Source organism: Betta splendens, chromosome 3 (genome assembly GCF_900634795.4).
Source record: "Betta splendens chromosome 3, fBetSpl5.4, whole genome shotgun sequence".
NCBI classification, from domain to species: Eukaryota; Metazoa; Chordata; class Actinopteri; order Anabantiformes; family Osphronemidae; genus Betta; species Betta splendens.
This window is the reverse complement of record NC_040883.2, coordinates 4,119,543-4,147,321: the sequence shown is the minus strand read 5'-3', so window position 1 is coordinate 4,147,321 and position 27,779 is coordinate 4,119,543. Positions and strand designations below refer to the sequence as shown.

At 41.3% G+C, this 27,779-nt stretch overlaps 6 protein-coding genes across 14 annotated transcripts; 2 read left to right on the top strand and 4 right to left on the bottom strand.

Moving 5' to 3' along the window:
* Window positions 1-33: 33 nt before the first annotated feature.
* LOC114852836 (calcium homeostasis modulator protein 6) lies at window positions 34-3,700 on the top strand. Of its 2 annotated transcripts, none has more exons than XM_029145511.3 (2): window positions 34-1,494; window positions 1,665-3,700. In XM_029145511.3, exons 1-2 carry the CDS (start codon window positions 1,030-1,032, stop codon window positions 1,671-1,673), a joined length of 474 nt encoding a protein of 157 aa, XP_029001344.1. In that variant the 5' UTR covers window positions 34-1,029; the 3' UTR covers window positions 1,674-3,700. The 2 variants fall into 2 exon arrangements, with proteins under 2 accessions (XP_029001344.1, XP_029001343.1); XM_029145510.3 differs by having other exon boundaries at window positions 1,619-3,700.
* Window positions 3,701-3,892: 192 nt separating this feature from the next.
* On the bottom strand, window positions 3,893-7,416 carry LOC114852093 (UDP-glucuronosyltransferase 2B13-like). Of its 5 annotated transcripts, none has more exons than XM_029144189.3 (3): window positions 6,781-7,157; window positions 5,788-6,133; window positions 3,893-5,373 (listed from the first exon to the last, which is right to left on the bottom strand). In XM_029144189.3, the coding sequence occupies exons 2-3, from the start codon at window positions 6,131-6,133 to the stop codon at window positions 4,547-4,549; spliced, it is 1,173 nt and encodes a 390-aa protein (XP_029000022.1). In that variant the 5' UTR covers window positions 6,781-7,157; the 3' UTR covers window positions 3,893-4,546. The 5 variants fall into 5 exon arrangements, with proteins under 5 accessions (XP_029000022.1, XP_029000023.1, XP_040925966.1 ...); XM_029144190.2 differs by lacking the exon at window positions 6,781-7,157 and having other exon boundaries at window positions 5,788-5,854; window positions 5,949-6,089; XM_041070032.2 differs by lacking the exon at window positions 6,781-7,157 and adding an exon at window positions 7,275-7,416 and having other exon boundaries at window positions 3,893-6,133.
* Window positions 7,417-7,739: 323 nt separating this feature from the next.
* LOC114852095 (UDP-glucuronosyltransferase 2C1-like) lies at window positions 7,740-9,849 on the bottom strand. The gene is made up of 2 exons (XM_029144191.3): window positions 9,613-9,849; window positions 7,740-9,327 (listed from the first exon to the last, which is right to left on the bottom strand). The coding sequence occupies exon 2, from the start codon at window positions 9,325-9,327 to the stop codon at window positions 7,747-7,749; it is 1,581 nt and encodes a 526-aa protein (XP_029000024.1). The 5' UTR covers window positions 9,613-9,849; the 3' UTR covers window positions 7,740-7,746.
* Window positions 9,850-10,618: 769 nt separating this feature from the next.
* chrna5 (cholinergic receptor, nicotinic, alpha 5) lies at window positions 10,619-15,682 on the top strand. 3 transcript variants are annotated; one of them, XM_029144194.3, is made up of 8 exons: window positions 10,619-10,843; window positions 11,180-11,317; window positions 12,675-12,826; window positions 12,974-13,018; window positions 13,595-13,695; window positions 13,870-14,047; window positions 14,128-14,820; window positions 14,925-15,682. In XM_029144194.3, exons 2-8 carry the CDS (start codon window positions 11,230-11,232, stop codon window positions 15,081-15,083), a joined length of 1,416 nt encoding a protein of 471 aa, XP_029000027.1. In that variant the 5' UTR covers window positions 10,619-10,843; window positions 11,180-11,229; the 3' UTR covers window positions 15,084-15,682. The 3 variants fall into 3 exon arrangements, with proteins under 3 accessions (XP_029000027.1, XP_029000026.1, XP_029000025.1); XM_029144193.3 differs by having other exon boundaries at window positions 13,595-13,704; window positions 14,128-14,811; XM_029144192.3 differs by having other exon boundaries at window positions 10,626-10,843; window positions 13,595-13,704.
* A 1,157-nt stretch (window positions 15,683-16,839) lies between these two features.
* Window positions 16,840-19,530, bottom strand: LOC129603888 (uncharacterized). The gene is made up of 6 exons (XM_055507418.1): window positions 19,364-19,530; window positions 19,213-19,248; window positions 18,836-19,135; window positions 18,437-18,757; window positions 17,611-18,327; window positions 16,840-17,278 (listed from the first exon to the last, which is right to left on the bottom strand). Exons 1-5 carry the CDS (start codon window positions 19,386-19,388, stop codon window positions 18,215-18,217), a joined length of 795 nt encoding a protein of 264 aa, XP_055363393.1. The 5' UTR covers window positions 19,389-19,530; the 3' UTR covers window positions 16,840-17,278; window positions 17,611-18,214.
* A 148-nt stretch (window positions 19,531-19,678) lies between these two features.
* On the bottom strand, window positions 19,679-26,540 carry chrna3 (cholinergic receptor, nicotinic, alpha 3). Of its 2 annotated transcripts, XM_029144185.3 has the most exons (6): window positions 26,383-26,540; window positions 25,827-25,966; window positions 23,977-24,021; window positions 22,447-22,556; window positions 20,951-22,151; window positions 19,679-20,857 (listed from the first exon to the last, which is right to left on the bottom strand). In XM_029144185.3, exons 1-6 carry the CDS (start codon window positions 26,441-26,443, stop codon window positions 20,729-20,731), a joined length of 1,686 nt encoding a protein of 561 aa, XP_029000018.1. In that variant the 5' UTR covers window positions 26,444-26,540; the 3' UTR covers window positions 19,679-20,728. The 2 variants fall into 2 exon arrangements, with proteins under 2 accessions (XP_029000018.1, XP_029000019.1); XM_029144186.3 differs by lacking the exon at window positions 26,383-26,540 and having other exon boundaries at window positions 20,951-22,146; window positions 25,827-25,922.
* Window positions 26,541-27,779: the final 1,239 nt, after the last annotated feature.

Genomic DNA, 27,779 nt, shown 5'->3' with positions numbered 1-27,779 from the left:
GAGAATAAGCCTCCGTATTTTAATGACATAGCGGCTGCGCACAGAACACGATTCACGGCACAAAGACGCAGCAGTGACCCGCAGGGTTGTTCGTTCAGAGACCTGTGTTTGACACCACTCTCTAAATTAACGTAGCTCGTGAATATTCCAAGCATTCGCATTTAACAACTTTCAAGGTTATCGACGAACTGAAATCAATCCAGACGTCGTAGCGTCACGTCGCGGTCCACGGTGGCTGAATACTCGCCGGCGGCTCTTAATGTTGGGGGAATAATGCGACGCTCTTGAGCTCACTGAGGTCATATGAAATTATATCATCACATCAGTGGCCTGGCTGTTCTCAAACTGTGTGCACCACGTCCCCTTGAAAGTTCAACATGGCCTCCTCTGATCCCCTCGGTCCCTAATCCGCACTGTGACGCTGACGCCACCACGCGGCCAGATGCCGTAAAGTGGCGAGAGTCGGCGTGCATCTTATTTTTAACTGAAATTATTAACCGAATATTTCTAAATTAATGCATTTAACGCATACAATCATAATACATTTATAAAGGTAATATGACAAGTATGTCACATGTTGCTTGTTATTTTTTCTGATTTTCTTTACCCATATTGAACATTTGCATGGATCAGGACCCCGCAACATAAACTCTAACCCTGTCATAGATGCCTGTGCGTCCATGCTTGTGTTTTTATTTGAATGCTGAGCCAGTCTGCGCTCAACAGCAGAGCAAACTTCCCTCCACTTTACAGCCCTCCCTCCTCTTTGTCCATGGGAGAGCACATTTAAAATGTAACCCCACCTGAAACCCGGCCGGGGCCAATCCGCTGGGGAGGTGTCAGCGCACACGGCACACCCTCCTTTGTTCGAAACCAATCAGAGTGGACGTGTGGCATTTTGCCTGAGGGGAAAACTTACCCCTGGATGCGTTAATTACGCATCACTTAGCTGTTGCCAATGTGTTCACAACGGTGGACCCTCTTTTGGGCTTTTTGCAACGGGTGTCTTCATTTCTCGGTCAATCTAGTATGGAAAGTAGACAACAATGGCTTACCAGGCTGAAAAATGAACTTAGCAACAGTCCTCTGGTGTCAAACGTGGCATTTGGCTTCATCCTCATGGGACTAGAGAAGCTGGTGGAGCTGGAGTTTGAGTGTCCTTGCAGCCCTACGTGGAATGGAGTGTTTTCATCAGCGTTCTTCATCATCCCCGCCGTGATGGCCTTCACCTTGATGCTGATCATTCAAGGATGCAGGTGTGACATGTGGTGCAGGAAAACGGTCTCCCTCTCCAGCTTCGTTCCCGCGATCGTCTGGCTGATTTTGCTGTTTCTCGACGGCCAGTACTTCGCTTGCGCTATGACAGACTGGGAGGGTAGATTTGTCCTAGTGGACAAGGCTGCGCCGCAGAAGTGGTGTGAGCCAATTAGTGAGGGCGCTGTCACGCCACAAGAACTGATGCTCCGCTCCCAGCAGCTGTTCGTCTTCTCTCAGGTGAGTTGGGGACTTTCTCTTTAGTTCACAGGAAGGAGTAGGCACTGTCTGCAGCACATGTATTACACATAACCCCAATATCCCTCAGATTTACTAAACAAAGTGTTGTCTTCACTCTTGCCAGGTTATAGGCATAATCCTCCTCATTTTCATCTGTGTGGGTCTCGTAGTGTATGTAATCAGAGAAAGCTGCCAACGGGAGGTGGAGATGCAGGATGCAGACGTAGCAGAGCTCACCGTGCTCAGGATGAGCTCTCTGCGGACCAGGACGTCGTGAGAGGACCTGACCGCCCACCTCAGCCGCCTGCTGCCGCCACGGACGCTTTGTAAATACCCCGAGCAGACAGAGGAGTTGTTACGCTCCCTGTGGACAATTGTGAAAAATGATGCTGAAATGGTTGCCGTGAATATGGAAATGAGCAAAGCTGGAGTTTGTGTTTTTTTTCTGCCCACTGGTCCAAATGTGAAGCTACAGCCTGTTAGCTTAGCTTACCACGAAGACTTGAAACAGGGAATAACAGCTAGACCGAGTTCGTCAGGAGGCCACAAAACGTACCAGCCAGCAACTGTAAATAATTCACGCGTCTTTATCAAATTTATGCAGACATTTTCTCAGCAGGCAGCAGTTGCAAGGCAACCCCCAAAGACTGTGGGAAGCACTGCTTCCACCCAAGAACTAGTCAACAATGTTTGGAAACTTTTTTTATATATTTTATATCAGCTTGTGAAAACTACCAGGCAGCTAATATTGATCTGAGAAGTTTTAGTTGAATAGAACAATGGTTTGTGTTGTGTGTGCCAAACTGAAAATGTGTCAAATTACTTGTTTTTGTTTTCCTTCATGAAAACCAAAGAGTTGGATCCTCATCTAAGGATTCTGAACCAATTATCCAAAGGTTGCTCCTGTGTGACAACTCTAGATGTCATAGGACTTTTTTTTATCATGGCTGCAATCAGCCAAAAATCGAATTCACAAACAAAGTCTATTGCTGTATGTTTGTTTCATAAATATTTTGTAATAAATGAATTTATTTATTTAAGTAAAAGTGTTCAGGGATTTCTTACATTCATGTAACTTAGCTGCTAGAATCGAATTTGTAATATTTCTCTAGTAAGTAAATTCTACAAATGCAAGACAAAGTGTGCGGTTTTGAAATTTAAAGCAATGTTTCCTTACACTGCTCCTGCTTCTGTTGCTAAGGAACCTATGGTAAACTTAAATATGGGGAATTACACAAATTCTGTCTGTAAAAATCTGTCTGTAGCGTCTCGTCACAGCACCTGTGGGCTCCGTCCACAGTCTGTGCTTTTACCAGCTCATCTATACAACGTGGAGGTTCAACGCAGATCTGACAACACAGAGAAAGTAATCTGGTTCTGACTTGTATTTCTTGCTATTTACGACATTGCAAAAGTACCAGTTAAGCCCATTAAGGGTAAAAATTGGGGCAGAGCGTGAAAGTTTATCCTGTGGGAGGACTTAGTCGAGACATGCTGTGAAACCCTGAGAAGGTTGCCTTTGTTCAGGCCGCTCGGCTCACGGTTTGACACAACAGGATGTCATGTTCATCAGCAAACAAGCAAACCCACTAATGTGGCTTCTTGAATACTACACACTTCATGGTTTTACACACACAGGTAAATTGTACCTTCAGGACTCCAGAAACATCCATGTGAAACATTCAGCAACAGCTCTGGAGACAATAATACCGGGATATTAAAACACAGCATCAGCTCTCAGACGCTCACAGTTTAAAGAATTAGTTTAGTCAGGCTGCCATGAATCGGTTCTCTTGTTACTGTACATAGAGTTACACATGGTTGCATTTTACCAGACTTCATATATCATTTATATTATAATAGACGGCGGGATGGTACGTCATGGCAATCTTTGTGTGGGAAGCTGGATATGCGATATAAAACTCCTTAAACCTACGCTTTGCTTTGGGCTGACACATATTAAGACTGTATTGAATGTGGATGTGTATGAATTGAACATTTTAAATATATTATTCTTGGTAACATTAAGAGTAGAGGTATGGGTTTGTAAACTACTAGCTAAAAATGTAATGGATCATAGTGAATTGTATTAAACATAGGCTGAATACCTTATTTAGTACATATAAGGACCAAAAGCAAAAATGTTTAAATATTTGGTTTTGTAATAGAATCATGAACTGGACTTCTATTAAACCTTCACATTCCAGTAATGAACCCAATATTTGTTATGTACTAGTTATTTTGTGCCTAAACATGTTTATTTCATTTGATACTACTTTATTTCTGCTTAATAATGATGTGTTCTTTATCTCATTTGTAGTAGTACAATATATTGACATTAACAGAACATGTTCAGGGTTACAAATCTGTGTGTGATAACGAACTCTCCAGACGAGGGCACTGGTATCAGTTTTATTAGTCTGTACAACATGAAGGACAGGGCGTCTGAGAAAAAGGGTTTTGTCCTTGGCACAGTGACAAAACATTTAACTGATATGAAAAAACAGCAAATGACGAATGCTCTGCAGTTATATACACTTTCTACATTACGCCTTCGTTTTTAGTCACAGTGTAGAAGGGCTGGTTGAGGATGTTTTGTTTGACAGTTTTAAAGGTTTTCCTATCCATTTCAGAAACATTTTTACCCTCTGCAACACCTCAGCTTTTAGTGTGGAGAGGTTGTCAGCTTGATCAAAAAAACAGGGATTCCTACAACTAGAACCTTGTGATTTATAGCCTCAAAGACTCCATTTGGTCCCACAACACTTAAAAACAGTTTAATCTTAGGGTGTCCCATGAGGTCATTCTATGGCATCCAGTCGACCAGTAAAGCCCAGACTGACTGATCTGTCTCACGTATATGTCCAGATGACTTTCTGATCTAATGGTGAAGCAATCTCAACAGCCAAGTCATCAGAGTAGAAGTATTAGAAGTCAGAGTAGAAGATCACCAGTCGAAGACTGGAATGTACTGTACACAAGGTTGGGCACAGCTGGAAGTGGATATTTAAAGCCATATTTTTTCAAGGTATTTACTTAATATATATATGCCTTAATCACGTTTCACTTTACGCTTACACATCACAGTGTATAAACACCTAATTGAGAAGAAAACGGTTAACAAGAAGAGCAGGACGGCCCCAGCCACAAACACAATTACATCCACAGAGTGGTAGACATACCAGGGCAGCCTGTAAGACTCTGCTTTTAGGTGATTGGCACCTTTATGTCTCATAACGTGTTCTATCCAGAAGACAGCGTTGTCCAGCGGCTCCATGGGCTGGTCTCTGTGCAGCCTGGAGAGTCTCTGCATGCTCAGAGTGTAGGAGGGCTCATTCAAGACTTCCTGTATGGCCTCCAGGAAGTTGTTATCTTTGTCCACTGTTTGAATGGTTAGCAGCTTAGCCCCACCTCTCTCTTTCAGTCGCAGCAGGTTGTCGTACTGGTCAAAGAACAGAGGAAGGCCTACCACTGGTACTCCATGGTAAATAGCTTCTTGCACTCCATTTGTTCCTCCATGGGCCACAAACAGTTTAACCTTTGGATGTCCAAGCAGGTCATTCTGTGGCATCCAGTCCACTACTAAAGTGTTGTTGCCCAGGTTGTCTGGTTTGGCACCTTTGTGTTTCCAGATGACCTTCTGAGGTAGTTCGGCAAAAACAGCAGCGATCTTCTTTGTTATTTCAGCAGGAAGTTCACTTACAAAAGTTCCCAGAGACATAATTATGACTCCATGTTCCCCAGAACTCTGCACAAAGTCGTCAAACGGCTGAGGCAGAGGTTTGGGAGGCTTACACTGGAAGCCGCCGATGTACACAACATTGGGCATGGTGGGACGTGGATACTCAAACACAAAGTCTGCTCGCATCAGCCAAATATCTGCATCAAGCACCATGTCATTAAAGTCATTATCAGGCCCAAGATATTTGTCACATATTGGCTGATATGCTAGCTTAGCCACTAGGTAATTTTGTGTGTGAGGTATTAGATGAAAAAATATGTTTTTAACTCTCTGAAAAAAAGTCATTTTATCAGTGTAGCCAGATCCAGTTATAGGAATATATGATAAAGGTGAAGGAGCAATTGCGAGGTGACCCTCAATAGGTGTTAACCAGCGAACATTGTAGACCAAAGGAAGATTCAAATATTTGGCCAAAATGATTCCAGTGCCCCAACAGGGGTCAGTAAGAACAAGGTCAAACTTAGTGTCCTTCAATACTCTAATCAACTCTTGATCCTGCAGGATTGCTAATGCATATTCACCTATCATTTTGTGAACATCAACACACATACCTATCATTCCTACAGCCATGTGGAGAAAACGCCTCCAGGGAAGAGCCCCCCTTTCAAATTCAATGGCCTGAAACACAAGGTTTGAGAGGAACTTCTGATCTAGACTCCTCTCCACTTGGACAGTATATATATGGTAACAGGAGGAGTTGTCCTCGACGTACCAACTTTTACTGGAGCGAACAATAGTGATGTTGTGCCCTTGTGAGTGCAGAGCTTGAAGGAGAATGTCCATGTTTACCCAGTGGCTCCCTTCAGTAGGAAAGACCAAGATGTTGCCTGCTTCATAGGCTCTGGGAGCAAGGATGACGAGGAGCAGCAAAGCACTGCAGCCATACAGCAGCCCCATCTGACATAGACATCAATACAAATCTGTTAACAAGGCTTGAAAACTTTCAATTGTAGTATGTGTGGTCAATTTAAAACTAAAGTGTTTTAATTTTTTTAAATTACATTTTCAACTAAGCTAGTTTCAAATATCTATAACTGCAGTTTGATAAGTAAATCGTATGATGCAGTACTTGAATAAGTTTAATTATCAAGAACGACAATTGAGTAACAAAATTATGCAGTTTTAAAGATTGAAAGTTATCAGTCAAATAGCGCATGCGCCACGTAGTGGCGGCGTAAACTCAATACTTCCGTATTTTGGCGTCAAGTACAAAATAATAATGGGATCAAAACTGTTGCCTTCATTATTTTATATGGTGTACAATATTTAGACTCTCGCCGCATTTACTGCCTGCGTTCGGTTGCTCACGGCTTTACATATTTGTCAGATAAATTGCAAGCAATCTTATTGTAATACTGACAGTGATAACGTTAGTACAGTAGTAGTAGTCCCTGAGGTGGAGAACACGGTGTGTAACGCACATATCGTCTGCTCATCAGGTCTGCATCTTAATCCCATTTTTATAAAATCACTATATTGTGCGAATGTGCTGCTATTAAAAACACAGCAGCGGATCTAGCGCCGGTCGCCTGCTGTCTACTTACTGTAGTTTCTGGATCGGTGTTTTATCACAAAGGAAATGTTTGGCCACTCGACAACCGCTTTGTAAAGGGAACAAGTCCTGAGTCCAGACTTGCGTAATCCACAGGGGCGGAGCTGCCGAAGCCTCCCGTTCGCTCCAACCCGGCAGATGCTCCCAACAGGAACAGGCGTGTGCGGCAATAAGGAACTGATCCGTGTGCATTTAACGCGAAGGCAAATGAATAGAACTGTATACATAAACTGTACCTATTGTTTGCAATGAAGCAAATGAATAATTATAAATGACGCATTTTAGTTATTTGAGATCAATGAGACATTTGTCAGCAAAGTAAAAGCATGTGCGACCAGATGTCACCTTAGTGACGGGTCTCTGAAACTGACCACTGCACGTGCTGGCGTTTGTGCGCGTGCGCATTTATTTTATCTGCTTCACCGTCCCACCGGGAATATACAGAACACAGATGCGGAGGGAAAGTAGTGTCATAATGTTACTCACCAAGTTCACTAAAACCTCCGTGGTTCATGTAAGTTATCATAATGTGATAAAAATAGTGTTAATCCCCTGTTTGCCTTATTTGTTAAAAAACGATTGTCAACGGTTGCTTCGCACCTGAGTTATTTTTAGCTCGAACTGTGAGTCTGGAATCAGCTACTGTTAGCAGCAAGCGGTAGCATTAGCATAGCTATAAATATGAAACTGACATATTTACTCTATTAAGCTAACTGCACACATGGAGTCTCGACCACTCGCACAATTTTACAAGTTACTTTATTTTAGTTTCAGCATATTGTACATGTTACACTTCAAAAGACATAACAAGCTCGTACCTGAATCCTTTAACACCTACAATATGCTCTGCTTTGAATAATTAATAGGTTAGGCTTTGTTTTAAGTGTACATGCAGTGTTATGTGTATTGTGTAAATATGTTCCATCAGAAAATGCATGTATACATTTGAACTTTAGCCTTAATTACGTTTCACTTTACGCTTACACATCACAGTGTATAAACACCTAATTGAGAAGAAAACAGTTAACAAGAAGAGCAGGACGGCCCCAGCCACAAACACAATTACATCCACAGAGTGGTAGACATACCAGGGCAGCCTGTAAGACTCTGCTTTTAGGTGATTGGCACCTTTATGTCTCATAACATGTTCTATCCAGAAGACAGCGTTGTCCAGCGGCTCCATGGGCTGGTCTCTGTGCAGCCTGGAGAGTCTCTGCATGCTCAGAGTGTAGGAGGGCTCATTCAAGACTTCCTGTATGGCCTCCAGGAAGTTGTTATCTTTGTCCACTGTTTGAATGGTCAGCAGCTTAGCCCCACCTCTCTCTTTCAGTCGCAGCAGGTTGTCGTACTGGTCAAAGAACAGAGGAAGGCCTACCACTGGTACTCCATGGTAAATAGCTTCTTGCACTCCATTTGTTCCTCCGTGAGCCACAAACAGTTTAACCTTTGGATGTCCAAGCAGGTCATTCTGTGGCATCCAGTCCACTACTAAAGTGTTGTTGCCCAGGTTGTCTGGTTTGGCACCTTTGTGTTTCCAGATGACCTTCTGAGGTAGTTCAGCAAAAACAGCAGAGATCTTCTTTGTTATGTCAGCAGGAAGTTCACTTACAAAAGTTCCCAGAGACATAATTATGACTCCATGTTCCCCAGAACTCTGCACAAAGTCGTCAAACGGCTGAGGCAGAGGTTTGGGAGGCTTACACTGGAAGCCGCCGATGTACACAACATTGGGCATGGTGGGACGTGGATACTCAAACACAAAGTCTGCTCGCATCAGCCAAATATCTGCATCAAGCACCATGTCATTAAAATCATTACCAGGCCCAAGATATTTGTCACATATTGGCTGATATGCTAGCTTAGTCACTAGGTAACGTTGTGTTTGGGACATGAGATGAAAAAATATGTTTTTAACTCTCTGAAAAAATGTCATTTTATCAGTGTAGCCAGATCTTGTTATAGGAATATATGATAAAGGTGAAGGAGCAATTGCGAGGTGACCCTCAATAGGTGTTAACCAGCGAACATTGAAGACCAAAGGAAGATTCAAATATTTGGCCAAAATGATTCCAGTGCCCCAACAGGGGTCAGTAAGAACAAGGTCAAACTTGGTGTCCTTCAATATTCTAATTAACTCTTGATCCTCCAGGATTGCTAATGCATATTCACCTATTATTTTGTGAACGTCAACAAACGAACCTATCATTCCTACAGCCATTTGCAGAAATCCCAATGAAAGAGCCCCCCTTTCAAATTTAAGGAACTCAGTCATGAGGTTTGCCAACTTCTGATACGAACTCCTCTCCACTTGGACAGTATATATATGGTAACAGGAGGAGTTTTCCTTGACGTACCAACTTTTACTGGAGCGAACAATAGTGATGTTGTGTCCTTGTGAGTGCAGAGCTTGAAGGATAATATCCATGTTTACCCAGTGGCTCCCTTCACTAGGAAAGACCAGGATTTTGCCTGCTTCACAGACCCTGGGAGCGAGGATGACGAGCAGCAGCAAAGCACTGCAGCCATACAGCACCCTCATCTGACATAGAAATCAATACAAATCTGTTAACAAGGCTTGAAAACATTTATTGTACAGTAGTAAGGTTGGACAATTTAAAATTGATGAATGAATTATCCTGTTGCTGCATCTTTGTTTATAGGATCATGTGCTATAGTTGTTGCCCTTCTGATTATGTTTATTGTTTTGTGTGACTATTATTCTATTATTCCAACCACATTTTTTTTTACTTTTTTCAACGACTCTGTGTTTACTGTATTCAGCATACCATCTAATCTGTAACAAATCAAGCTTCCGCCTACTTACTGTATGTTTTGTAATCGCTATTCAAACAGCGGAAGTCCAGCAGTCTACTTCGTGGTGTCTAGAAGTCCTTTATCCACACTCAAGTCCTATTATCAGTCCTCAAACCTAGCCAAGCTAAGCATGGTTAAAGGTAACAGCTAGATCATGCTGCAAAAACCACTGATAAGGAAGTTAATGATTATCAGGAACAGGACGCTTTCCATTTACATTCATGTACGTAACATTATGAATGAATAAGTTTTAACTGGAGCTTAACAACTTAAAAGAGCACGATTATCTAGTTCCTCTATACCATTTTGTTTCCATTATTCATGATGGATTATTATTTACAATTCATTTGTTGCACTTTTCGCAGATCAAATAAACACTATAACAAATATGATATCAGCACATGTACGTCAGCTTAAGTTGTGCTAGCGTCAGCATGTCTGGCTGTGATCCACTACAGTATTTGTACTATTGTAAAGTCACTAATCAGGTTATATTAGCCATTTGCATTTATCATAACAAGCAAATACTTTAGTGGTGTCAGCCACACATTTGTAATAAACAACAGACTTTTAATTACAGTGAATAAAATAATAATGCATTACACTTATGTCTATGTAAAGGTCATTAATCAGATAATTACGAATTGATTTTGGTACTAAATGTCTCCTAGAGGTGCTTCACATACTGTAAGCAATATATTTTTGCTTCACAAGACACATTTTATTTTTTCTCCCCCATCCCATACAACATCTCATTGTCCGGTGATATAATGTTGTCATGGAACCCCACACCCTCTTATACATACACAATGAAGCACCACATGTGACTGTGGACACTAGGTAATAAGCTGGAAGCTGCTGAATGAATATGTGATGCAGAATCTCTGTAGCAGGGCTGCCCATGTTATTGTCTGATGCTGCCGTGGAAACGCAGACATGGGGGCTGCGTAGAGAGGGGCGATTCCCGCCTGTGATTAGTGACTAAAAGAATGCTCGGAGAATGGGAGGCGGGGTGGTGCTAGGGGGAAACGGGGCGGGCTCTCTGAGGGGAGAAGAGGATGCGTTGCCTGTGCACAATTGGAGGGAGCAAGGACAGAAGCAGCATTTGTTTGAGGGCAGAGAGAGAACCTGCATGGAATGGAGGAGAGCTAGAGCTACACCGTCGCTGTCGTCGAGCCTCCCACCACCTCCACCTCCACGGCTGCTCTGGATTGTGCACTAATGGGAGAGACTCAGAGGAGGTATGTAACACAGCATTTGCCTGCTTACTGTGTAAAATGTGCTTACTACATTTAAACAAGGGTCAGTTAAACAAGGTGAAGGGTCTGTGTGTTACTGGCTTTACACAGGATGTTGTATAATTTATCTGGGTGTGTGATCAAGCCAGTCTGTTGTTTAGCATGTCTTTAGGATGTTGTGTTGCCCATTTTGCTTTTGGAGCCTACGTACCTAGGAGACCAAGGTTTTCCTTGCAGTTTGAACCATTACCCAGGATCATTACGAAATTGCAATCTAATTGTTCAAATATTCATGAAGTGTACACAAAAGGAACCACTGCTTTCAATTATATGTTCCAGCTTTGTAATGCCCGAGGGACCAGCTGTGCATACCCACTGCCACCTCTGATATGATGCTCAGAGCAGGTGGGGCAACCTATCTCACCCTGCTGCTTCTGCCACCGCTGTTGTACTGCTGCCACCTGTGCCACTCGCTGCGTAAGTTTCCCTGGCGTGCTACATTATGGAATGCAAATGAAAGGACGTGCAACAGAGGGGATGGAAGATTATTTGGACCCTAGTGGACATGTAATAAATGAGAAAGATAAGACTGAACAGATAGTCAGTGAATAATGAGGTGGTCTGCCGCAGCTAGAGTCATGTAAGAAGTAGATGTCAGATGCTGGTACAGTAAGTTCAGTAGTAACCTGGAAAGCACGTGTTGAATTATATAAAATGTCAGTTGAGTATGTGTAACACATAAATTAATCAGAAGTACAAAATGGCAAAGTGTCCCTCACACTTATGTAGTAGAGTACGGACATGCCTTTAATACGTAGCATTTATATAGTTTTACTTTTCTAGTTTAAAATTTTTGGCTGTATTGATGTAAAAAATTGTCATTTCAATATTCCTCACTTTGCCATAGTGCAGTCTTCAAGTCTTCACTCTGCCTTCATCCAAGCATGATGCTGGTGATGGCGTGGTAGAAGCCAAAGAAATGATAAATTTCACTGAGCCATTGATTGAAGTGTTACAGCCTTGTCTTTATTGATCCACACACGCTGGGAGAGTGACACCACACATTTGTGGTCAGTCTTGTGGCAAATTTCCAGCCACATTCTCCATCCATAAATTGAATTTATCACCAAGTTGGTGAATGATTTAACGCGAATGCTGAAGAAAAAATGTGTAATTCAAAATGTAATCAATATCTTCTTCTCAGAGCTCTGCTAAAGTGGAGCAATGCGGCAGTTTTGCTGTAGCTGTTGCTACATGCTATGCTAATCTGAAAAAATGGAACTTCACCATACAGTTAAAAACTACGTGTTCACATGATTGTGCTTTTTTGCACTTTCAGCATTTTAGCACTGTAAATCTGTATGGTTTAAACCATTACCGTCTGATTCTGAATTGAAGGTGTTGGCAAGAACACCACTGAAAGAAAACTGAATTCTGTTGAAATTCTATTGACAGGTGACACATTCAAAAAGAAACATACCTGCCAAATAAAAGGACACCTGCTGTCTCTGATATCTCTAAGAAGTGTTAATGCTGATTTATATTCAGGGTATTTAGCTCAAAGCTTTAGTTTCTGTCTCTTGAAATCAAAGCTTTAGCACAAAGGTCATATCTAGAAATTCTAGACATGAACACTGTTGTAAGGTCAGAGAGGTGACGCCATTGATGTCTGAGATGCAGTCAGTGCTAAAAACAGACAGGAAAATTGATTAGTTTTTAAGAATATGTCCTATTTGTTCTGAAATGTAAATAAGGTGCAGTATTTAGTGGAATTGCAATAAGCTTAATATAGTTGCTTAATGTTCCAAACCGCCTTGCTTTTTTACACTTTCAGGGGTTCCAAAGCTCTCCTCGTATGCAAAAGCAGAAGACAAGCTGATAAAATACCTCTTCAAAAACTACCAGAAATGGGTTCGTCCAGTGGAATACTTAAATCAGACAATCCAGGTGAAGTTTGGACTGGCCATCTCCCAGCTAGTTGATGTGGTGAGGACTGAAAAAAACAGTATTGTACTAATTGTGTTTATTATAACATTGTGATGATAACTACATAAAGTAGAACTAAACTATTTAGTTATATTGCATTTATTTGTGTTAGGTGAATGAGCTACTTTAAATGTTTTACCTTTTTAGGATGAAAAAAATCAACTCATGACAACAAATGTGTGGATGAAACAGGCAAGTAGTGACATTTACTCTGATGTACCATTATCAACACACATGCAGATGTGGCGGTACTGTAGGTTTATTTTTGTGGCCATGTAATTAGAACTAAACAACCTCTGAACTAAACTAAACAACCTCATGTGGCATATAGAGACAACCTGTCAGCTTCTCCCCACCCCTCTTTAATCTGGCCTGGTGGCATTTCACTGACAGTTCTCATTTATTTGAGTCCTATCGGCCATGTGCCCACGCACCTACCTCCACAGGAAACCTCCTGCACAATCCTGTTCCTGTCAACCTTATTCATGGTCTTGGTTGTCCTGTCTGTCACGCATCTTATGAATTATCCCCACAGATCAAGCTTTGCCATTTAGGTCAGCTGCTTCCCCTTACAGTGATGGATTGCATTATACTAAAAGTCAGATGAATGGAATGAGGCCACCTTAAGAATGTCTTTCATAGATGTAATTTAGAAAGCAGAAAAATGATACATTTTGTTAATGTGTGTCATGTCCTTTCAGTTTTTGAAACCGATACTAGGTTTTAGCTGTTTAGCATGTATATACTAAATATTACTGTTCCTGGTAGGTGTGGGCTGACATGAAACTCCGATGGAACCCTGACGACTATCTGGGCATCACAACTATTCGAGTCCCCTCTGATAGGATCTGGCTGCCTGATGTTGTTCTGTACGATAAGTATGTATAATAGGCATGTATTATACCTAGAAAAATACCCTGTCTCTCTATAAATAAACTAGGTTCTAATAATGACTAGAAAACAAACTAATCTGAGTTTCAGCCAGTACTTTGGCCAATGTGTTTGTCCTTTAGGTGAATACAGAGGGGTTTTTTTTTCAACAGCTCTGATGGACATTTCGAGGGGACTGTAACAAAAGCTGTTATTAAGTATGATGGAACTATATTATGGACACCACCTGCCAATTACAAGTCAGCCTGCACCATAGATGTCACCTTTTTCCCGTTTGACCTTCAGAACTGTTCAATGAAGTTTGGTTCCTGGACATATGACGGCTCTCAGGTCAGTCTCTCCTCCATAGTGTACAGTGCTTTAGTGTCAATGATAGTTACTGACTTGACATCACATGCTGTATTTAACAGGTGGACATCATTCTTGAGGATTTCCATGTAGATAAGCAAGACTATTTTGACAATGGTGAATGGGAGATAGTGAAGGCCACAGGGAGCCGTGGTTTGAGAACAGATGATGGTTCTTCCTACCCCACTATCACCTACTTCTTCATCATCCGCAGGCTGCCTCTTTTCTACACCCTATTTCTTATCATCCCCTGCATTGGCCTTTCCTTCCTCACCATCCTTGTTTTCTATTTGCCCTCCAACGGTGGTGAGAAGATCTCTCTCTGCACATCAGTGCTGGTGTCGCTTACTGTCTTCCTTCTGGTCATTGAGGAGATTATCCCCTCCTCCTCAAAGGCTATCCCCCTCATCGGGGAGTATCTGGTCTTCACTATGATTTTTGTGACACTTTCCATTGTCATCACCGTTTTTGCCATTAACATTCACCATCGCTCTTCTTCTACACATAACAGTATGGCACCCTGGGTGAGGAGGATCTTCCTGCATCGTTTGCCCAAACTGCTCTGTATGCGCAGCCATGTAGACCGTTACGCTACATCAGCAGGGGGTAGGGCGGGCGGTGCGGTAGGGTTTGGTATGAAGGACTCGACGTCTGAGGAAACCCCTCTGCTCTACACCAGACATAACCTGCAAGCAGCTCTGGATTCTATTCGCTACATTACCATGCATGTGGTTAAAGAAAATGAGGTGAGAGAGGTGAGTGTGTTGGTGTTTGTGTATTTGTGCAACCACAGGTAATATTGATACAGTAGTAAAAAAAACAGTATGAAACTGTGACATCAAATCCTTTTGTTGCGCAGGTGGTACAGAACTGGAAGTTTGTGGCCCAAGTTCTGGATCGAATGTTTCTTTGGGCCTTTCTCCTAGTGTCAGTCCTGGGCTCTGCTCTCCTCTTCATCCCTGTTATTTACAAATGGGCCAGCATCATTGTCCCTAACTATGCTGGAAGTACCCTCTAAGCATCTACTATCCACAAATGACGGCAAATCCAGCTCACTGTGACTCTTTTCAGAGATTATTTGCTGTCTGCTCTCTTCAGTCATTCTGTCAGCTACAACTCTGCCAGAGATCAAGCTGCAGATTTGATGAGTGCATCACACGGAGATGTGTTTTAGATGGAGCTGAAATCCATATTTCCAAGTGTAAAGATGAATGGAAATGACTAACTAATGTACCAAATCCAATGCATCCAAATTTCAGTATAATTATGTTATCGACTACAACTGCTGGCATCATAGAATAAAGATTTATCACTTAGTTTGGCTGAGATTCATAAATTAAAAATATGTTTTTCTCACAGCATCATCAGGGTATACTTCCTATCGTACAGTTGTTATGGTTATGCAGTCTTCTAGGTGGTGGCATAAAACCAGTGTAGCTCAGCTTATTTTACACTATTTCCATAAAACTATATTATATGAAAGACAGTTAAATAGACAATGGAGACCTTTATTCTCATTTCACATGCTCCTCTTTTCCTCCACTATTTATAGTAATCGGAAACATGAGTGCTTTGTTTGAGGGGCACAGCTGAAATAAAAACGAAGGTTTAACTTTGCTCTTCTGTCGTTTCAGTTTCATAAATCATTATTAGCTGTTCTGTCAGACTCTCCATTAAGCCCTGCACCGGGGTATGGATGTGCATTAAAAGGGCGCTTGGTAACAGATCAGTATGGAGATGATGATGTTGCATGCACGACCTCAGATGATGTAATTTAGAGAAATGTAATAAAAGGATTTTAGGTTCATTACACCGCTGTCCTCAGGTCAAAGACCCCAGAGTCTCGTTGCATCAGCAACTAAGCTTTTTGAACTAACACTGCCCCTCCATGGCAATGTTTTAATATTACAGCTCATGTACTGCACTGATATATGTGCAATATTAATACTTTATACCTTAATGAACTGGCTTAAATGTACATAAATGTCTACTATAATTTTTGCTACATTGAATATAAGTGCAAACAAAAATCTAGAGAAGCTGTAAAACAGTTCTGATCACTGGTCTCTTCTTGTAAGCAGTACCCAAAAGAAAAGCTTCATAATAATCCACTTACTGTAACTTTATCAAGGAATTCTAATCATGTATTTAGCTTTTTTTAAGTTTTGTTTACGCCAATGTAAAGGACAATGTGTCAGAGTAACAGGTAATCAAAACTTAAAGGTAGAATGATTTTATTTAAATGCTGTGTTCCATGAATTTCATCTCAGCTCTCGTCTGCATTTTTCACTTTTTTATTCTTCTTAAAGGTATAGATCCCCTTTGTGCCCCCAAATGTTTTCTTAACATGGAGAATATTTAATATCAATGACTTGAAATTGTAACCACTAACAAAACACAACCAAAATTACTACCTAATTTCTACTACTTAGTATCTATCAATTAATAGTGAAAGTTTTTGAATCACAACTATGAACAATATCTCATGATAGTTTCTAGGTTGGCTTTTGCATTATCTTAGCCTACTTTTCCTTTGCAGTTGTTGATTTCCTGTATGCTGTGCGGTCTTGAACCTAGTCATTAACCTTGAGCTCCTACCACAATTTCAAAAAAAGCGAATAGATTTTCTCCCCTCTCAGTTCTGTGAACCTCAAACATGTTTGTAGTGGAGTTAAAAAGTTGCATACTATAGTTTTAAGTAATACTTTTGAATAAAGTATATTCTATTACTACAAATGTGAATTTACCATAATGACACTGCTTCAATTTTATTATTTAATGTTCTTTTATGCATTTTTTCCAACAATAAAATCAACAGAGCCAAATGTTTAATTACTGTAACACATATGCAAGAAAAGGAAACATCTGATATTTTGGGATTATATTTAGCACTCAGCAAAAATCAGCCTTGATGTTTAACACACTAGTGGCACAAAGCTCTAAAAAGGCTACTCATTACAATACATACAGTAGTTTGAGGATTTGAATGACTACGATTCAAACAAGACCCAAGTAAGTGATTCGCTAGGAAGTACAAGCAGAAGTGTTTCATTAGCAGATCTTTGGGTGAGATCAGATTTCTGACAGCTTGTCTGTTTATATTCATTCTATAGCATTGCCTTGCTCACAAATAAAAGCTGCAGCACACAGGATACTGTACGTGGTTATTCAGTCAGCTTACTGTCTGATCTTGTGCTTGAAGGATGGAGTCATCTGTGGTTGAAAGGTTCACAATTAAATACAAGCCTTTGATATTTTTAAATGCGTGCGCTCACTGCTTCTTCTCATTGGTTTGTTGCACAGCATGTAGGCTATGAAGCATTGTTCATGTCTAACAATAAAGATGTGGTTTTTGTGCTAAGGTATTCTCTTGTGTAAGAAGAAAACTAGCTTCTTAACTGACAAGTTGATTATTGTTATACATTATATTTATATATATTACAGTAAATGATATGTGTTGTTGTTTTTAAGTTACGCATTTGATCAGTGCATTATATTCTTATTATATATGTTAGAAAATGAAACAATGTAGGTTATCAACTTACCTGCCACTGTACACTATTCCATTATAGTAAGAAGAATCATCACTCTGAAAACTTCAGACAGACAGACTGGTGATAAATCCCAACACGTGACAGCAAAATAACAGTTATTTTATTTTTATATTTACCTGTCTTCCTCCTCCACACTGAAAGATCCACCTCAATATCAAAAACAAAAACATGACCAACATAAGACTTTAAGAAAATACTAGAAGGGTAAAAAAAAGCATTAATATTTACAATAACATTTATTTATGCACTGGACTTTGATTTTCCATTCTATGTTTCTTTCTAAGGTATTTTTTTTAGGATTCTTGTTAACATACTGTCTGGTGATTCCACATCCTCTCTCTTAGTCTGCTCCTGCTCTTCCCCCAACATGTGCATATGTGGCTGTTGACTTTCTGGACTATAGGAAAAGACAATATAAACCCTAAAGATTTTTTACTCTTTGCATACTCATTTGTACGTTCAGTGTTTTTACAAAAAGTCTTACCAGTCAGAGACTTGATTGTGCCTTGAGTGGACTGTTTCAACAGGCAAACACAGAATTTGAGTAATGCACAATGGTATACAATTACAGTACTTCAATTATATAAAAATTGTATTATTTGCCTTTTGAGGAGCCGCATCTGTGTCTGATCATCCACAGACAGAAACCCAGTGACAACATCAGGCTTATGATTCCACTATAAAACATTACTTGACCGACTAAACTTGCTGTAAAGCAAAACAATCATAAAACATTATTGCATTTAAAACTAATAACCCTTTGACTAAAACACATACATTTAGACCTCTGGTAAATTATATGTAGTGCCTTCCTCACCTTTGACCTCAACTAATATGGAATTATTCCCATAGAGCGCTCCTTTATTCATCTCAAAGCATTTCAGGGGCAGCACTATGCAGCTGTAACTCCCTGAATCCTTCACGACAGCTCCCTCAATGATGAAAGTTGCTTCCATTTGTGTGATGTTAAATCTTTGCACTTGGACAACGGTGTCATTCCTTGTCAAATACGACTGGACGAGTTGACATTCACCGAGTGTTTGCACGGTCTTAGACAAAGTGCACCTGAGTTCAACATGGTTTCCCTCGCTGACAGTGGATGGACCAGCTACTGAAATGTCTGCAGGGAGAAAACTGGCTGCACGGCAAAGGCATAAAATGAGCAAAACATGGCATTAAAATAGTGCTTATACTGTGGATGTATGAAAATACTTACGTATAACCTGAATCTGAATCCTGGAGGATCCTGTATCATTTAGTGCAGAGGGCTTATACTTAGTTCTAGAGTAAATGCAGCTGTAATGGCCGCTGTCATGACGACTAACTTGTCGTATGGCGAAGTGAGCATCATTTTGCTCTTTCTTCTGCATTGCTGTATCAATTCCAACACCGTCCTTACACAGATAAACATAAACGGTACTTTGTTTCTTTGACCCAAAGGTGCTGCATGTAATATAAAGGCTGCTGCCTTCACTTATCGTTTTTAGTGGGGCAAAGATTTTGGCAGGAGAAATATCTGCAAAATAAATGATGATAATTATTGTTACATGACACAACACAGCACAGACATGTTGTCATTAAAGGAAATATCACCTTTAGTTTGACATAAAGCCTGCCTTGTCAGAATACCTTGAGAAAAGAAAGTAACATGAATTATTTTACCCACATTTGTAAATTATACTCGTAAATAAACTATTATGTAAAAATAAGTTTGCCATAAATGTTTTACTTTTTAAATACTCACACAGCAGAAAGATGGGTGTAATCATGCTTATTAGTAAGATGATTCTTGTATTTGGTCCACGCAGCGTATCCTGTAAGAAACTGTACAAGGTTTTGTTCGACACCTACAGATGCCTAAAGAGTTGCATGAGCAGAAATTGTAATTAACCATTTCCTGTGGGGGCGTCCGACGTGTAAACTAGAAAGGATGGGCATGTGTAGAACGTTACTGTTAAGAGTGAAAGTTAGTAAAAATTAACCTCCTTGCCTTTTGTTAATAGAAAATTATCCTGGCAAAATATCCACTGAGCCAAACAGTACAGACTGAATTATGCAAGAGTTTTGACTGAGCTTTAATTAACTTAATTAATTTGAGGTTTCATTAGCTTGAGGTGCCACAGTGTCTGACCTTGTGGTTTTCTGACAGATTTTAATTAATATCAGCTGGATTTCTTTGTAATGGTATATCGCACCCTCAGGTTAATTGAATACAGATTCACAGTGTGACCTACTAACAATTGCAATCAGTGCAGGAGCTTCCATTTCAGTACAGACACATATAGTTTAACTTAGTCAGCTTCAGTAGTTAAGTTAAACATAAAGGTGAAGACATAGTTACTGTGACACATCTGTAAATTTCATTTATAACAGAAGTAAAATAATAAGTTACATATAGTACATTTACAACCTATGTTCCACTTTTTGTAGTGAGAAAAGCCAATTGAACAGAGGATGTAACATACAGTAGTCATAATTAGCTTTTAGGCCCAACCTCAACCACATTTGGACCCCAGGTGAGGTGTGAAGGGCGCACCTGAGAAGAACTGAATGAGCTGTAATGGCTCGTGTGGACCTCCCCTGTTCAATCTGGAGTAAAACATGCATGTAAATATAAAACATTTGCATCTCTCTTCACAGGTCAAATAATTTAAGGGCATATTTGTATATACATAGTTCAAAGTGTGCACCTTCAATCCGTTTCTCCTGTGGGTCAGACTCAGCTGATACAAGGTTCAGGCACTCAAGCTCTAGGTTTTGTTTTTATAAATTCTCTAATCATCAGGAAGTCCCTTTCAGCCTTTTGAGCTCAACAGCAACGCTTGCATCACATGTAGTAATAAAGCATTTCCACAAGATGTCACACTTTCACCATGGTAAATGTACTCTTTATTAGAATTTGGGGCATTAGATGCTGTATATAATTAATTTCCTTTTTTTTTTGAATGCTCACTGTGACTTTTACAGTTGTTTGTTCGTTATGTTTTCAGCATCGGAGAAAACAAAAGAACATCTATCTACAAAGCACTTCATACATTTCTCTCTCTCTGAGCCATTTTGAGAATTCAGTGTTGTTGAATTCATGGAGCATTCGTGCTGTCCAGCAGGTTCATATGTCCTCTCCGAGTAATAAAGGCTGTAGGAAGAGGCCAGCGGTTCCCAGGATGCACACAAGGACAAAAACCCATAAGAAGATTCTGTCGATAACCATGGCAACGTATTTCCAGTCATCCTGGACCTGAGGAAGGATCAGAGCGAATAGTACACGTTAACGATTTTAAGTGTTGGAGATGATGTCACTATGTTGAAAGTAGTGATCGTGTGCACTCACCTCCTTTGCTTCGTTCTGTAGTCTCATGTTCTCTGCTATATATTTGACACTCTCAATCGCCTCCCTGATCTCAGGCGACAGCGGCAGCATGGACTTTATTCCCCCGTCCAAAGACTCTGAGCTGGAGCACTGGCTCTCCACTCCAACCCCAATGGCACCACCTCCAGCCAGTGCTCCCAGACTTCCCAGTCCTCCGCTCCCTCCCCCAGAGTCTGCAGGCAGTTTGTTGGATTTGTGGTGCCAAGAGCAGTTGCAGTGGCCCTCACTGCATAAATATGAAGAAGCTGCATCTTTGGCTGTGTCTCCGCTCAGGTTATTAAGGTTAGAAAGCTCCGTATTGTTGAGAAGGCGCTGCCGGGTCGTCAGGCTGGACACCACGCTGGAAGCTAGGGCCTGAGGTTTGTGCTTCTTGTACAGAGTGTTCGATGAATGAATAGCACAGGCCCTCGAATGCGTGACTTGAACACTGCCATCTGCTGTTACCTTCTCTGGGTCTCTCTCAGGCCTGGTCATAAACATCACCCTGGGCAGAAGTCCCAGGAAGACTTTCCTCACCCAGCAGGGCATGGTGTGGGTTTTGGGTGTGCGGTAGTGGACATTCAGTACAAATACAGTGATGACAATGGAAAGTGTGACAAAGATCATGGTGAAGAGGAGATATTCCCCAATCAGGGGGATGACTAGCGAAGTGGAGGGGATGGTCTCTGTAATGACGAGGAGGAAGACGGTTAAAGAAAGTAGCACAGAGATACACAGAGTGACTTTCTCACCACAATCCGATGGCAGGTAGAAGACTAGCACGGTGAGGAAGGAGATGAGGAGACAGGGGATGATCATGTTGATGGTGTAGAAAAGAGGAAGGCGGCGTATGTATAAAGAGTAAGTGATATCTGTGTAGATTTCCTCGCAGCAGTTGTACTTGATGTCGTGTTTGTAGCCAGGGGCATCGATGATCATCCACTCGCCGCTCTCCCAGAAGTCCTTTAGGTTAATGGTGGATCCAATCAGAACCAGATCAATTTTTGCCTTGTCATAAGTCCAGGAGCCGAACTTCATGGTGCAGTTTTGATAATCAAAGGGGAAGTAAGTGACGTCAATCTTGCAGGAGCTCTTGAATATGGCCGGCGGGATCCAGGTAACATCACCGTTGTAACGAAGCAGGGCCTTTGTTTTGTCATCAACCTGGAAATCTCCAACTGCGCTGCAGACAGTGAAGGAGGAGGGAGTGACAAATGAGGCCAGATGAGTTATTGAAGGCCATAAAGATTTGACCCTTGCGTCAGAGCGATATTAATCAACAAAAAGCCTTGTGGTTTTAGTAAATTGCACACTCTGACATTCCGTATACTCTAACTTCAGAATATGCAAAGCAGGGTATGATCCATGCAGAATGCGAACAAGAGACTGATGCCACTGTGCAGCATTTGTCTATAATAAATGCACCCAACAATCAATAGAAATGTTGGGCCAGGTTTTTAATTTGTTGTCATACTCACTTGTTGTACAGCACAATGTCTGGCTTCCATATCTTGTTGGAGGGCACTCGGATAAACTCAACACCACCAAATTCTTTTGGATTCCACTTGAGTTTGTAGTCATTCCAGATCTGAACAGCAAAACAGAGCATCGTAGTTCCAGTAGTAAACACAATCTACAACTCAGGCTAGTTGACGTAAACTACTCAAGCGTTTGAGTGATTGTTGTCCCACTGGTGCATTTTAATGGCTACTGGTCAAGGTTTTTAATGGAGGTCTATCCTTAAAGTCGCACCTCTCTCAACGGGAGGTTTTCCCTGATCACCAATTTACCGATTCTCCTCGTTCCTCGATTTCACAGTCGTCACACTCTGATTCAACTTAACAACTCCACCGTTTACATACACGCTTGTGTGAGCTGATCATTTAGAAGTGAGGTGAAATGTCTTCTACAGCCATAAACACAATAAACCTAAAAACATTAAGAAAATTACCTAATTTAAGTGATTACACTCAAACCATGTTATTGTGAGGAGCAACTGTACAAACTGGGAGTTAGCAGTCTAACTGGTGCTTCCACCCACAAGCCAATCGTGTCAAAAAGCTAGATTAGGCCTGGACGAAGCCTTCTTTATCCAGCATGGTATCTCATCACTTACTCAGCAATATTGTGTTCTGAGCATTTCTCAGGATTCCACCTTATGTTGTTGTTTGGCAATAGCAATATTTCAGTCCATGTATTTTCCAGCTTTTAAGACTTTCGGGTAAATACTGTACACAGCCAAGAATGTAAAAGTGGTTTTAAACGATCTCTCCATTTTTACCAGTCTGAGAAATTGTCATATCCAACAGAGCTGTGTGTTTGTGAGGAAATAAAACAGGTTTGTAATGCTCTCTTTTACCCTCCCTTAAGGATGTGGAGTGTAATACCCATGGGAGTCATAAAGAAACAACAGTCAAGCAGCTTTAGAGAGCTGTAAAACATTTACTTAATTAAGAAACATTGACTTTCAATAAGGAATTGAACAATTGGGTTGGAAGCTATACAGTGTCCCTCTTTGTATGTAGGTTAAAAAAATACTTAAAATAAGTCAACTTGGCTTTTCAACACCAAAAACTAATTCCATATATAATATATAATAATATAGTACAAAACCCTCAAAAGTATAGTTTACTGCACTATGCATCATGGAAGATGAGACACCAGACCAGTTCAGTGATAGAGCATCAAGCCACAATGGCTTCATTCCTGCCTTGTGTGTGTGATAATCATATGGACATTAAATCTGCTTTGCATCAGGACACATGCAAAGGTCTCTGTCACAGTATCAGTGCGTTTGACTTTGACAAGCGCGATAAATTCCAGACCACTGTCAAATAATTTCATTGTAGTATCGACCATTGAATCTCAGTCACTAGTACTACAAGGATCAATGTGTTCTAACTTCCTGCCATGAATAATTCAAGGGCTGCCGGTCTCCTCCTGATGAAGATCCATACTCGATGCCCTTGCTCAGTGTCCATTTGCACAATAATGCACCGTACACTTACATGTCTCAGCCACAGATTGGTCTCCATGATCTGATTGACTTCATCCTGAAACACAGAACCGGAGAGGCAATGAAAGCGCCTAAGCCTAGAAAAACAATGGTGTGTTAACATTTGGAATGGAAACAGGCGGCGTCACAGGGAATCATTCAGATGACCACTGATGTTTGTGTGCTTTCAGCAGGGTCAGGTCTCGGGATTGAGGGATTTAGACGTGCACACCTGAGTCCTCCACTCCTGGAGTGTAACGCACCGTGGCTGGAGCCAGGAGGTCTCAGCAGAGCAATAACTTTCATCCTAACAACTCAGCGGTAAATCTGGAGCAGGGGATTAAAATGAGGGCGGGGGGAAACTGTGGGCATCAGGTTCTGTTTGACTCTTAGGCCATGAATGAGCCAATCTCATGAACCAGTCCGTTAACCATTCACGTGGTTGTCCACCAGTGGATGGAAAGAAGCCACGGGGTGATCTTGATTTTAGATTATGATTCTATAAAGCACTAGGCAGCAAATGCACACTTCCAATCGCTTACAGAATGGAATGGATGGAGAGTGGATTAGTTTACTTTATCCCATACGGTTAAAGTCTGGATATTTTACAGATATTTATTAAAATATTAGATCTTATCTATACATATCGTTTTTGAAAAGATGTTAATTTTATAGCTAAGTGTTAAATTAACATGCAATGTTATATCACAATGAAACATACAGTCCCAACAAACAGATGCTTATCTTAGCATAATGTTAAAGAGAGCTTCCCTGAATGTTCTGTTCCCATGTTCTGATCTGGTATTAAATGTAATATTAATGATACAACAAATAAGACACAGTAAGTAGCTTTAGAGCAGCTTGATCCAATTTTCTCACAAAGTCTATTTCTTTAAAACACTCTGCAGCCGCTATAACCCAGTTTCCCCCTCAAGAGATGGTCTGAAACAAGGATGATGACTGAGGCAGCGCAGCCGATGGGCTATTGATGCTCTAAATGAGCTCATACAGTTCTGCTGTAATTGGTGTAGGGTGACCAACACCGGCAGCATCTGGACTCAAGGCACCAGGTGCCGCGGGAATAAAAGTCATCCATCAGCAGGGCGAGCGCCCCAGCGTGCCACATTTCCCCAGTTAAGAGTATAATGAAATATGGTTCATCTGCGTCTACTCTGGTTGCAGACGGGGCCTCAATCATTTTCTACATTCTGATAAGGAAACGAGTCAATATTGTTTACAAAAGGCAAAGGAAAACAGATTAGCCTCTGAAAAGTCCAATAACAGGATTATTCTTAAGTGCTTGCCATATCACTGGTTAAATGAAGTTATAGGCAGGAAACCAAGCAATTTTAATTATTGTAAAAATTTGAAGCAGGCGCCCATCGTCACCTCTAAATCGCACCAATTATCACATTACGTTCTGTTTCTAGTGTCTGAATGTGGAAAGTGTAAAAGAGCAAGAGTGATTCACGATCATGAAGGGAAGACGTTGATGCACGACTGCTTGATTTTGTGAATGGAGCTGTCTGCTCCGTCCAACTTGAGCCTCTTTGCTTAATTATCCACATCCGCTGTCTGAGTCAGAGGCGTGCGTGTGCTGCGCCGCTCTGCAGCTTTCAACAAGCTCCACCAAAACCTGCTATTAAATGCGCGACGAGCTCGTCTGAAGAGGCGGCGTCTGGCGACAGCGAGGGGCCGGCTGCCGTCACAGCAGCCCCCTCAACCACCCCCCACCCGGCAAAAGGGTGTCTTTATGCTAATTTATGCGATCTCTTGCTTTTATTGCCCAGGTCATCACTGCTCAGTGAGCAGAGTGATGCACGTATCCTCCCATCACCCGCTTCTGTAGACATCAGCACTCACCACTTTGACCAGCTGGGACATGGACACCTCAAACTGGACGACGACGGGGTCCGACACGTTTTCCACTGGCCGTATGTACTGGTTGTAGTTGTGGAATATCACGGAGAAGAGTTTGTGCTCTGCGTCGGAGCATGTGCCTCCTGAATCAGAGCAGAAAGTCACACGTGCTGTACATTTGCCAGTGAATGGTTGGACGCGTCCAGCTTGTTTTCAGGATAACTGGCTGCCAGATGTTCAGCAGTTTGCAACAACAGTGTCTCACAATCAGATGGGGTTCGTACTGAGCATGTGCATGCGTTTACTCGGTTTAAATCAGGATAACTGGCAGCAATGACACCAGTAGCTTCAGCCTTATAAATAAACAACCACGACTACAGTGAAATCAATCTGTAATTGTGGGTTCACAAAATGAAATTGATTCAATTGAATGATTATAAAATTAAATTTTAAACAAGTAATCTTTAATGCAGTAAATAATAGTAAATAAGACAGTTATAGTATGTAATACAGCAACAAGTAAGAAGATGTCAACTTAAAACAGTTGCCTGTCACTCACCAGACACAAGAAACAGAAGAAAGGAACATGTAGTCAGAGCGAAGCAGAAACAGCCTCCCATCGCGTTCCAGCCGACAAAAGCAGAGCGAGTCCAGGGTCAGCGAAGGCAGCGCTCGGCAGGAAAGCAGACGGGAGAAAGTGGGAAGAGTGAAAGCTGCTGAGAGCCAGAGAGCAGGGAGAGGGAGGCAGAGCCACACGACGGCACACAGCCAGTCACTAAAGGAGGCAGAGCCCTGCAAACCTGGGTGACCTCATGCAATGAAGCAGGAAAAGCTGCTCAGATTGTTTCTGTTAGGACTGGTTCTGACCATTGTTTCAGTCGGGCCGCTTTGAACTTCTAAGCCAATAGTGGACACAGTGTCTTAATCTTATATTAAATAGGAACACAGCCACAATCTTTAGTGTGTACTTTAGTTACGGTCCTAGCGGGCAGCTGTCAAAGACAAATAGGTTCCTTCTTTATTAATTGATTTTTGTCCCGTGTCTTCATAAACGTATCAGTACGTGCCTGATTACAGACTGTACTGTACCTGTACCAGTTGAGACCGAGAGCTTTAACTCTGAACACTCGCTTTTTAAGGACACGTCTTAGTGATTTTCAGGTTTCAAGTGGGAGAAAAGGCGACTGCCTCGACTGGAAGGAAGGAGGATGTCCCATTAAATAAAAAATACGTAACGGTAATTAAATCCGTTTTTTTGCATCTTCAAATGTAAGAAATCATTTTCAAATTGCTTTTATTGCATTTATCTCATGCTCCAAATTTAACCCTTCTTAAGAAGACACAAGTACACAGTATACAGTATACAGCATAAAGTACTTTATTTACAGTTCCTTACATGTTCATCAACTGTTCAATGTTACTGTAAACCCTTGTTGGAAACATACTCGCCCCCGCGAATGCAGCAGCACAGCACATCTATCCCTCTAATTAGAGACTAATGACATAAGGCTTGTGATTTATTGGCCTTTCATCGAGTGTTAAATGAAGACTCCTCAAGCTGTGTTCAGCTTTTTTAGCAGCAGACAACGAACCGGGTTTGTTGAGGCTACTTGCTCTCTCGCTGCACTAATAACAGGAAGTTAGCGGTGAATAACGCACGAACAAACGATCTTTAGAACTGCGAACAGTGATTAAACCAAATTAAGGCAGATCATTAACATAGATGCTGATTGCGACCTCTTGATTTATGTGAAGGTCTCACAAAAGAACCAACGGTGTGCAGAATCACTAACAAGCCCACTCAGCACTGTTTATTAAGCAGTAAACGTGTATAAGGGAGTGGGAATGAAGAATGTACAAATTTGAGAAGCACGAGTTCTAGTAAAGGTTATCAGTGAAACAAATACGCCATCGTTTCTTCACGGTTAAAGGTCCTAGTGAAGCTTTTTAGTGTTC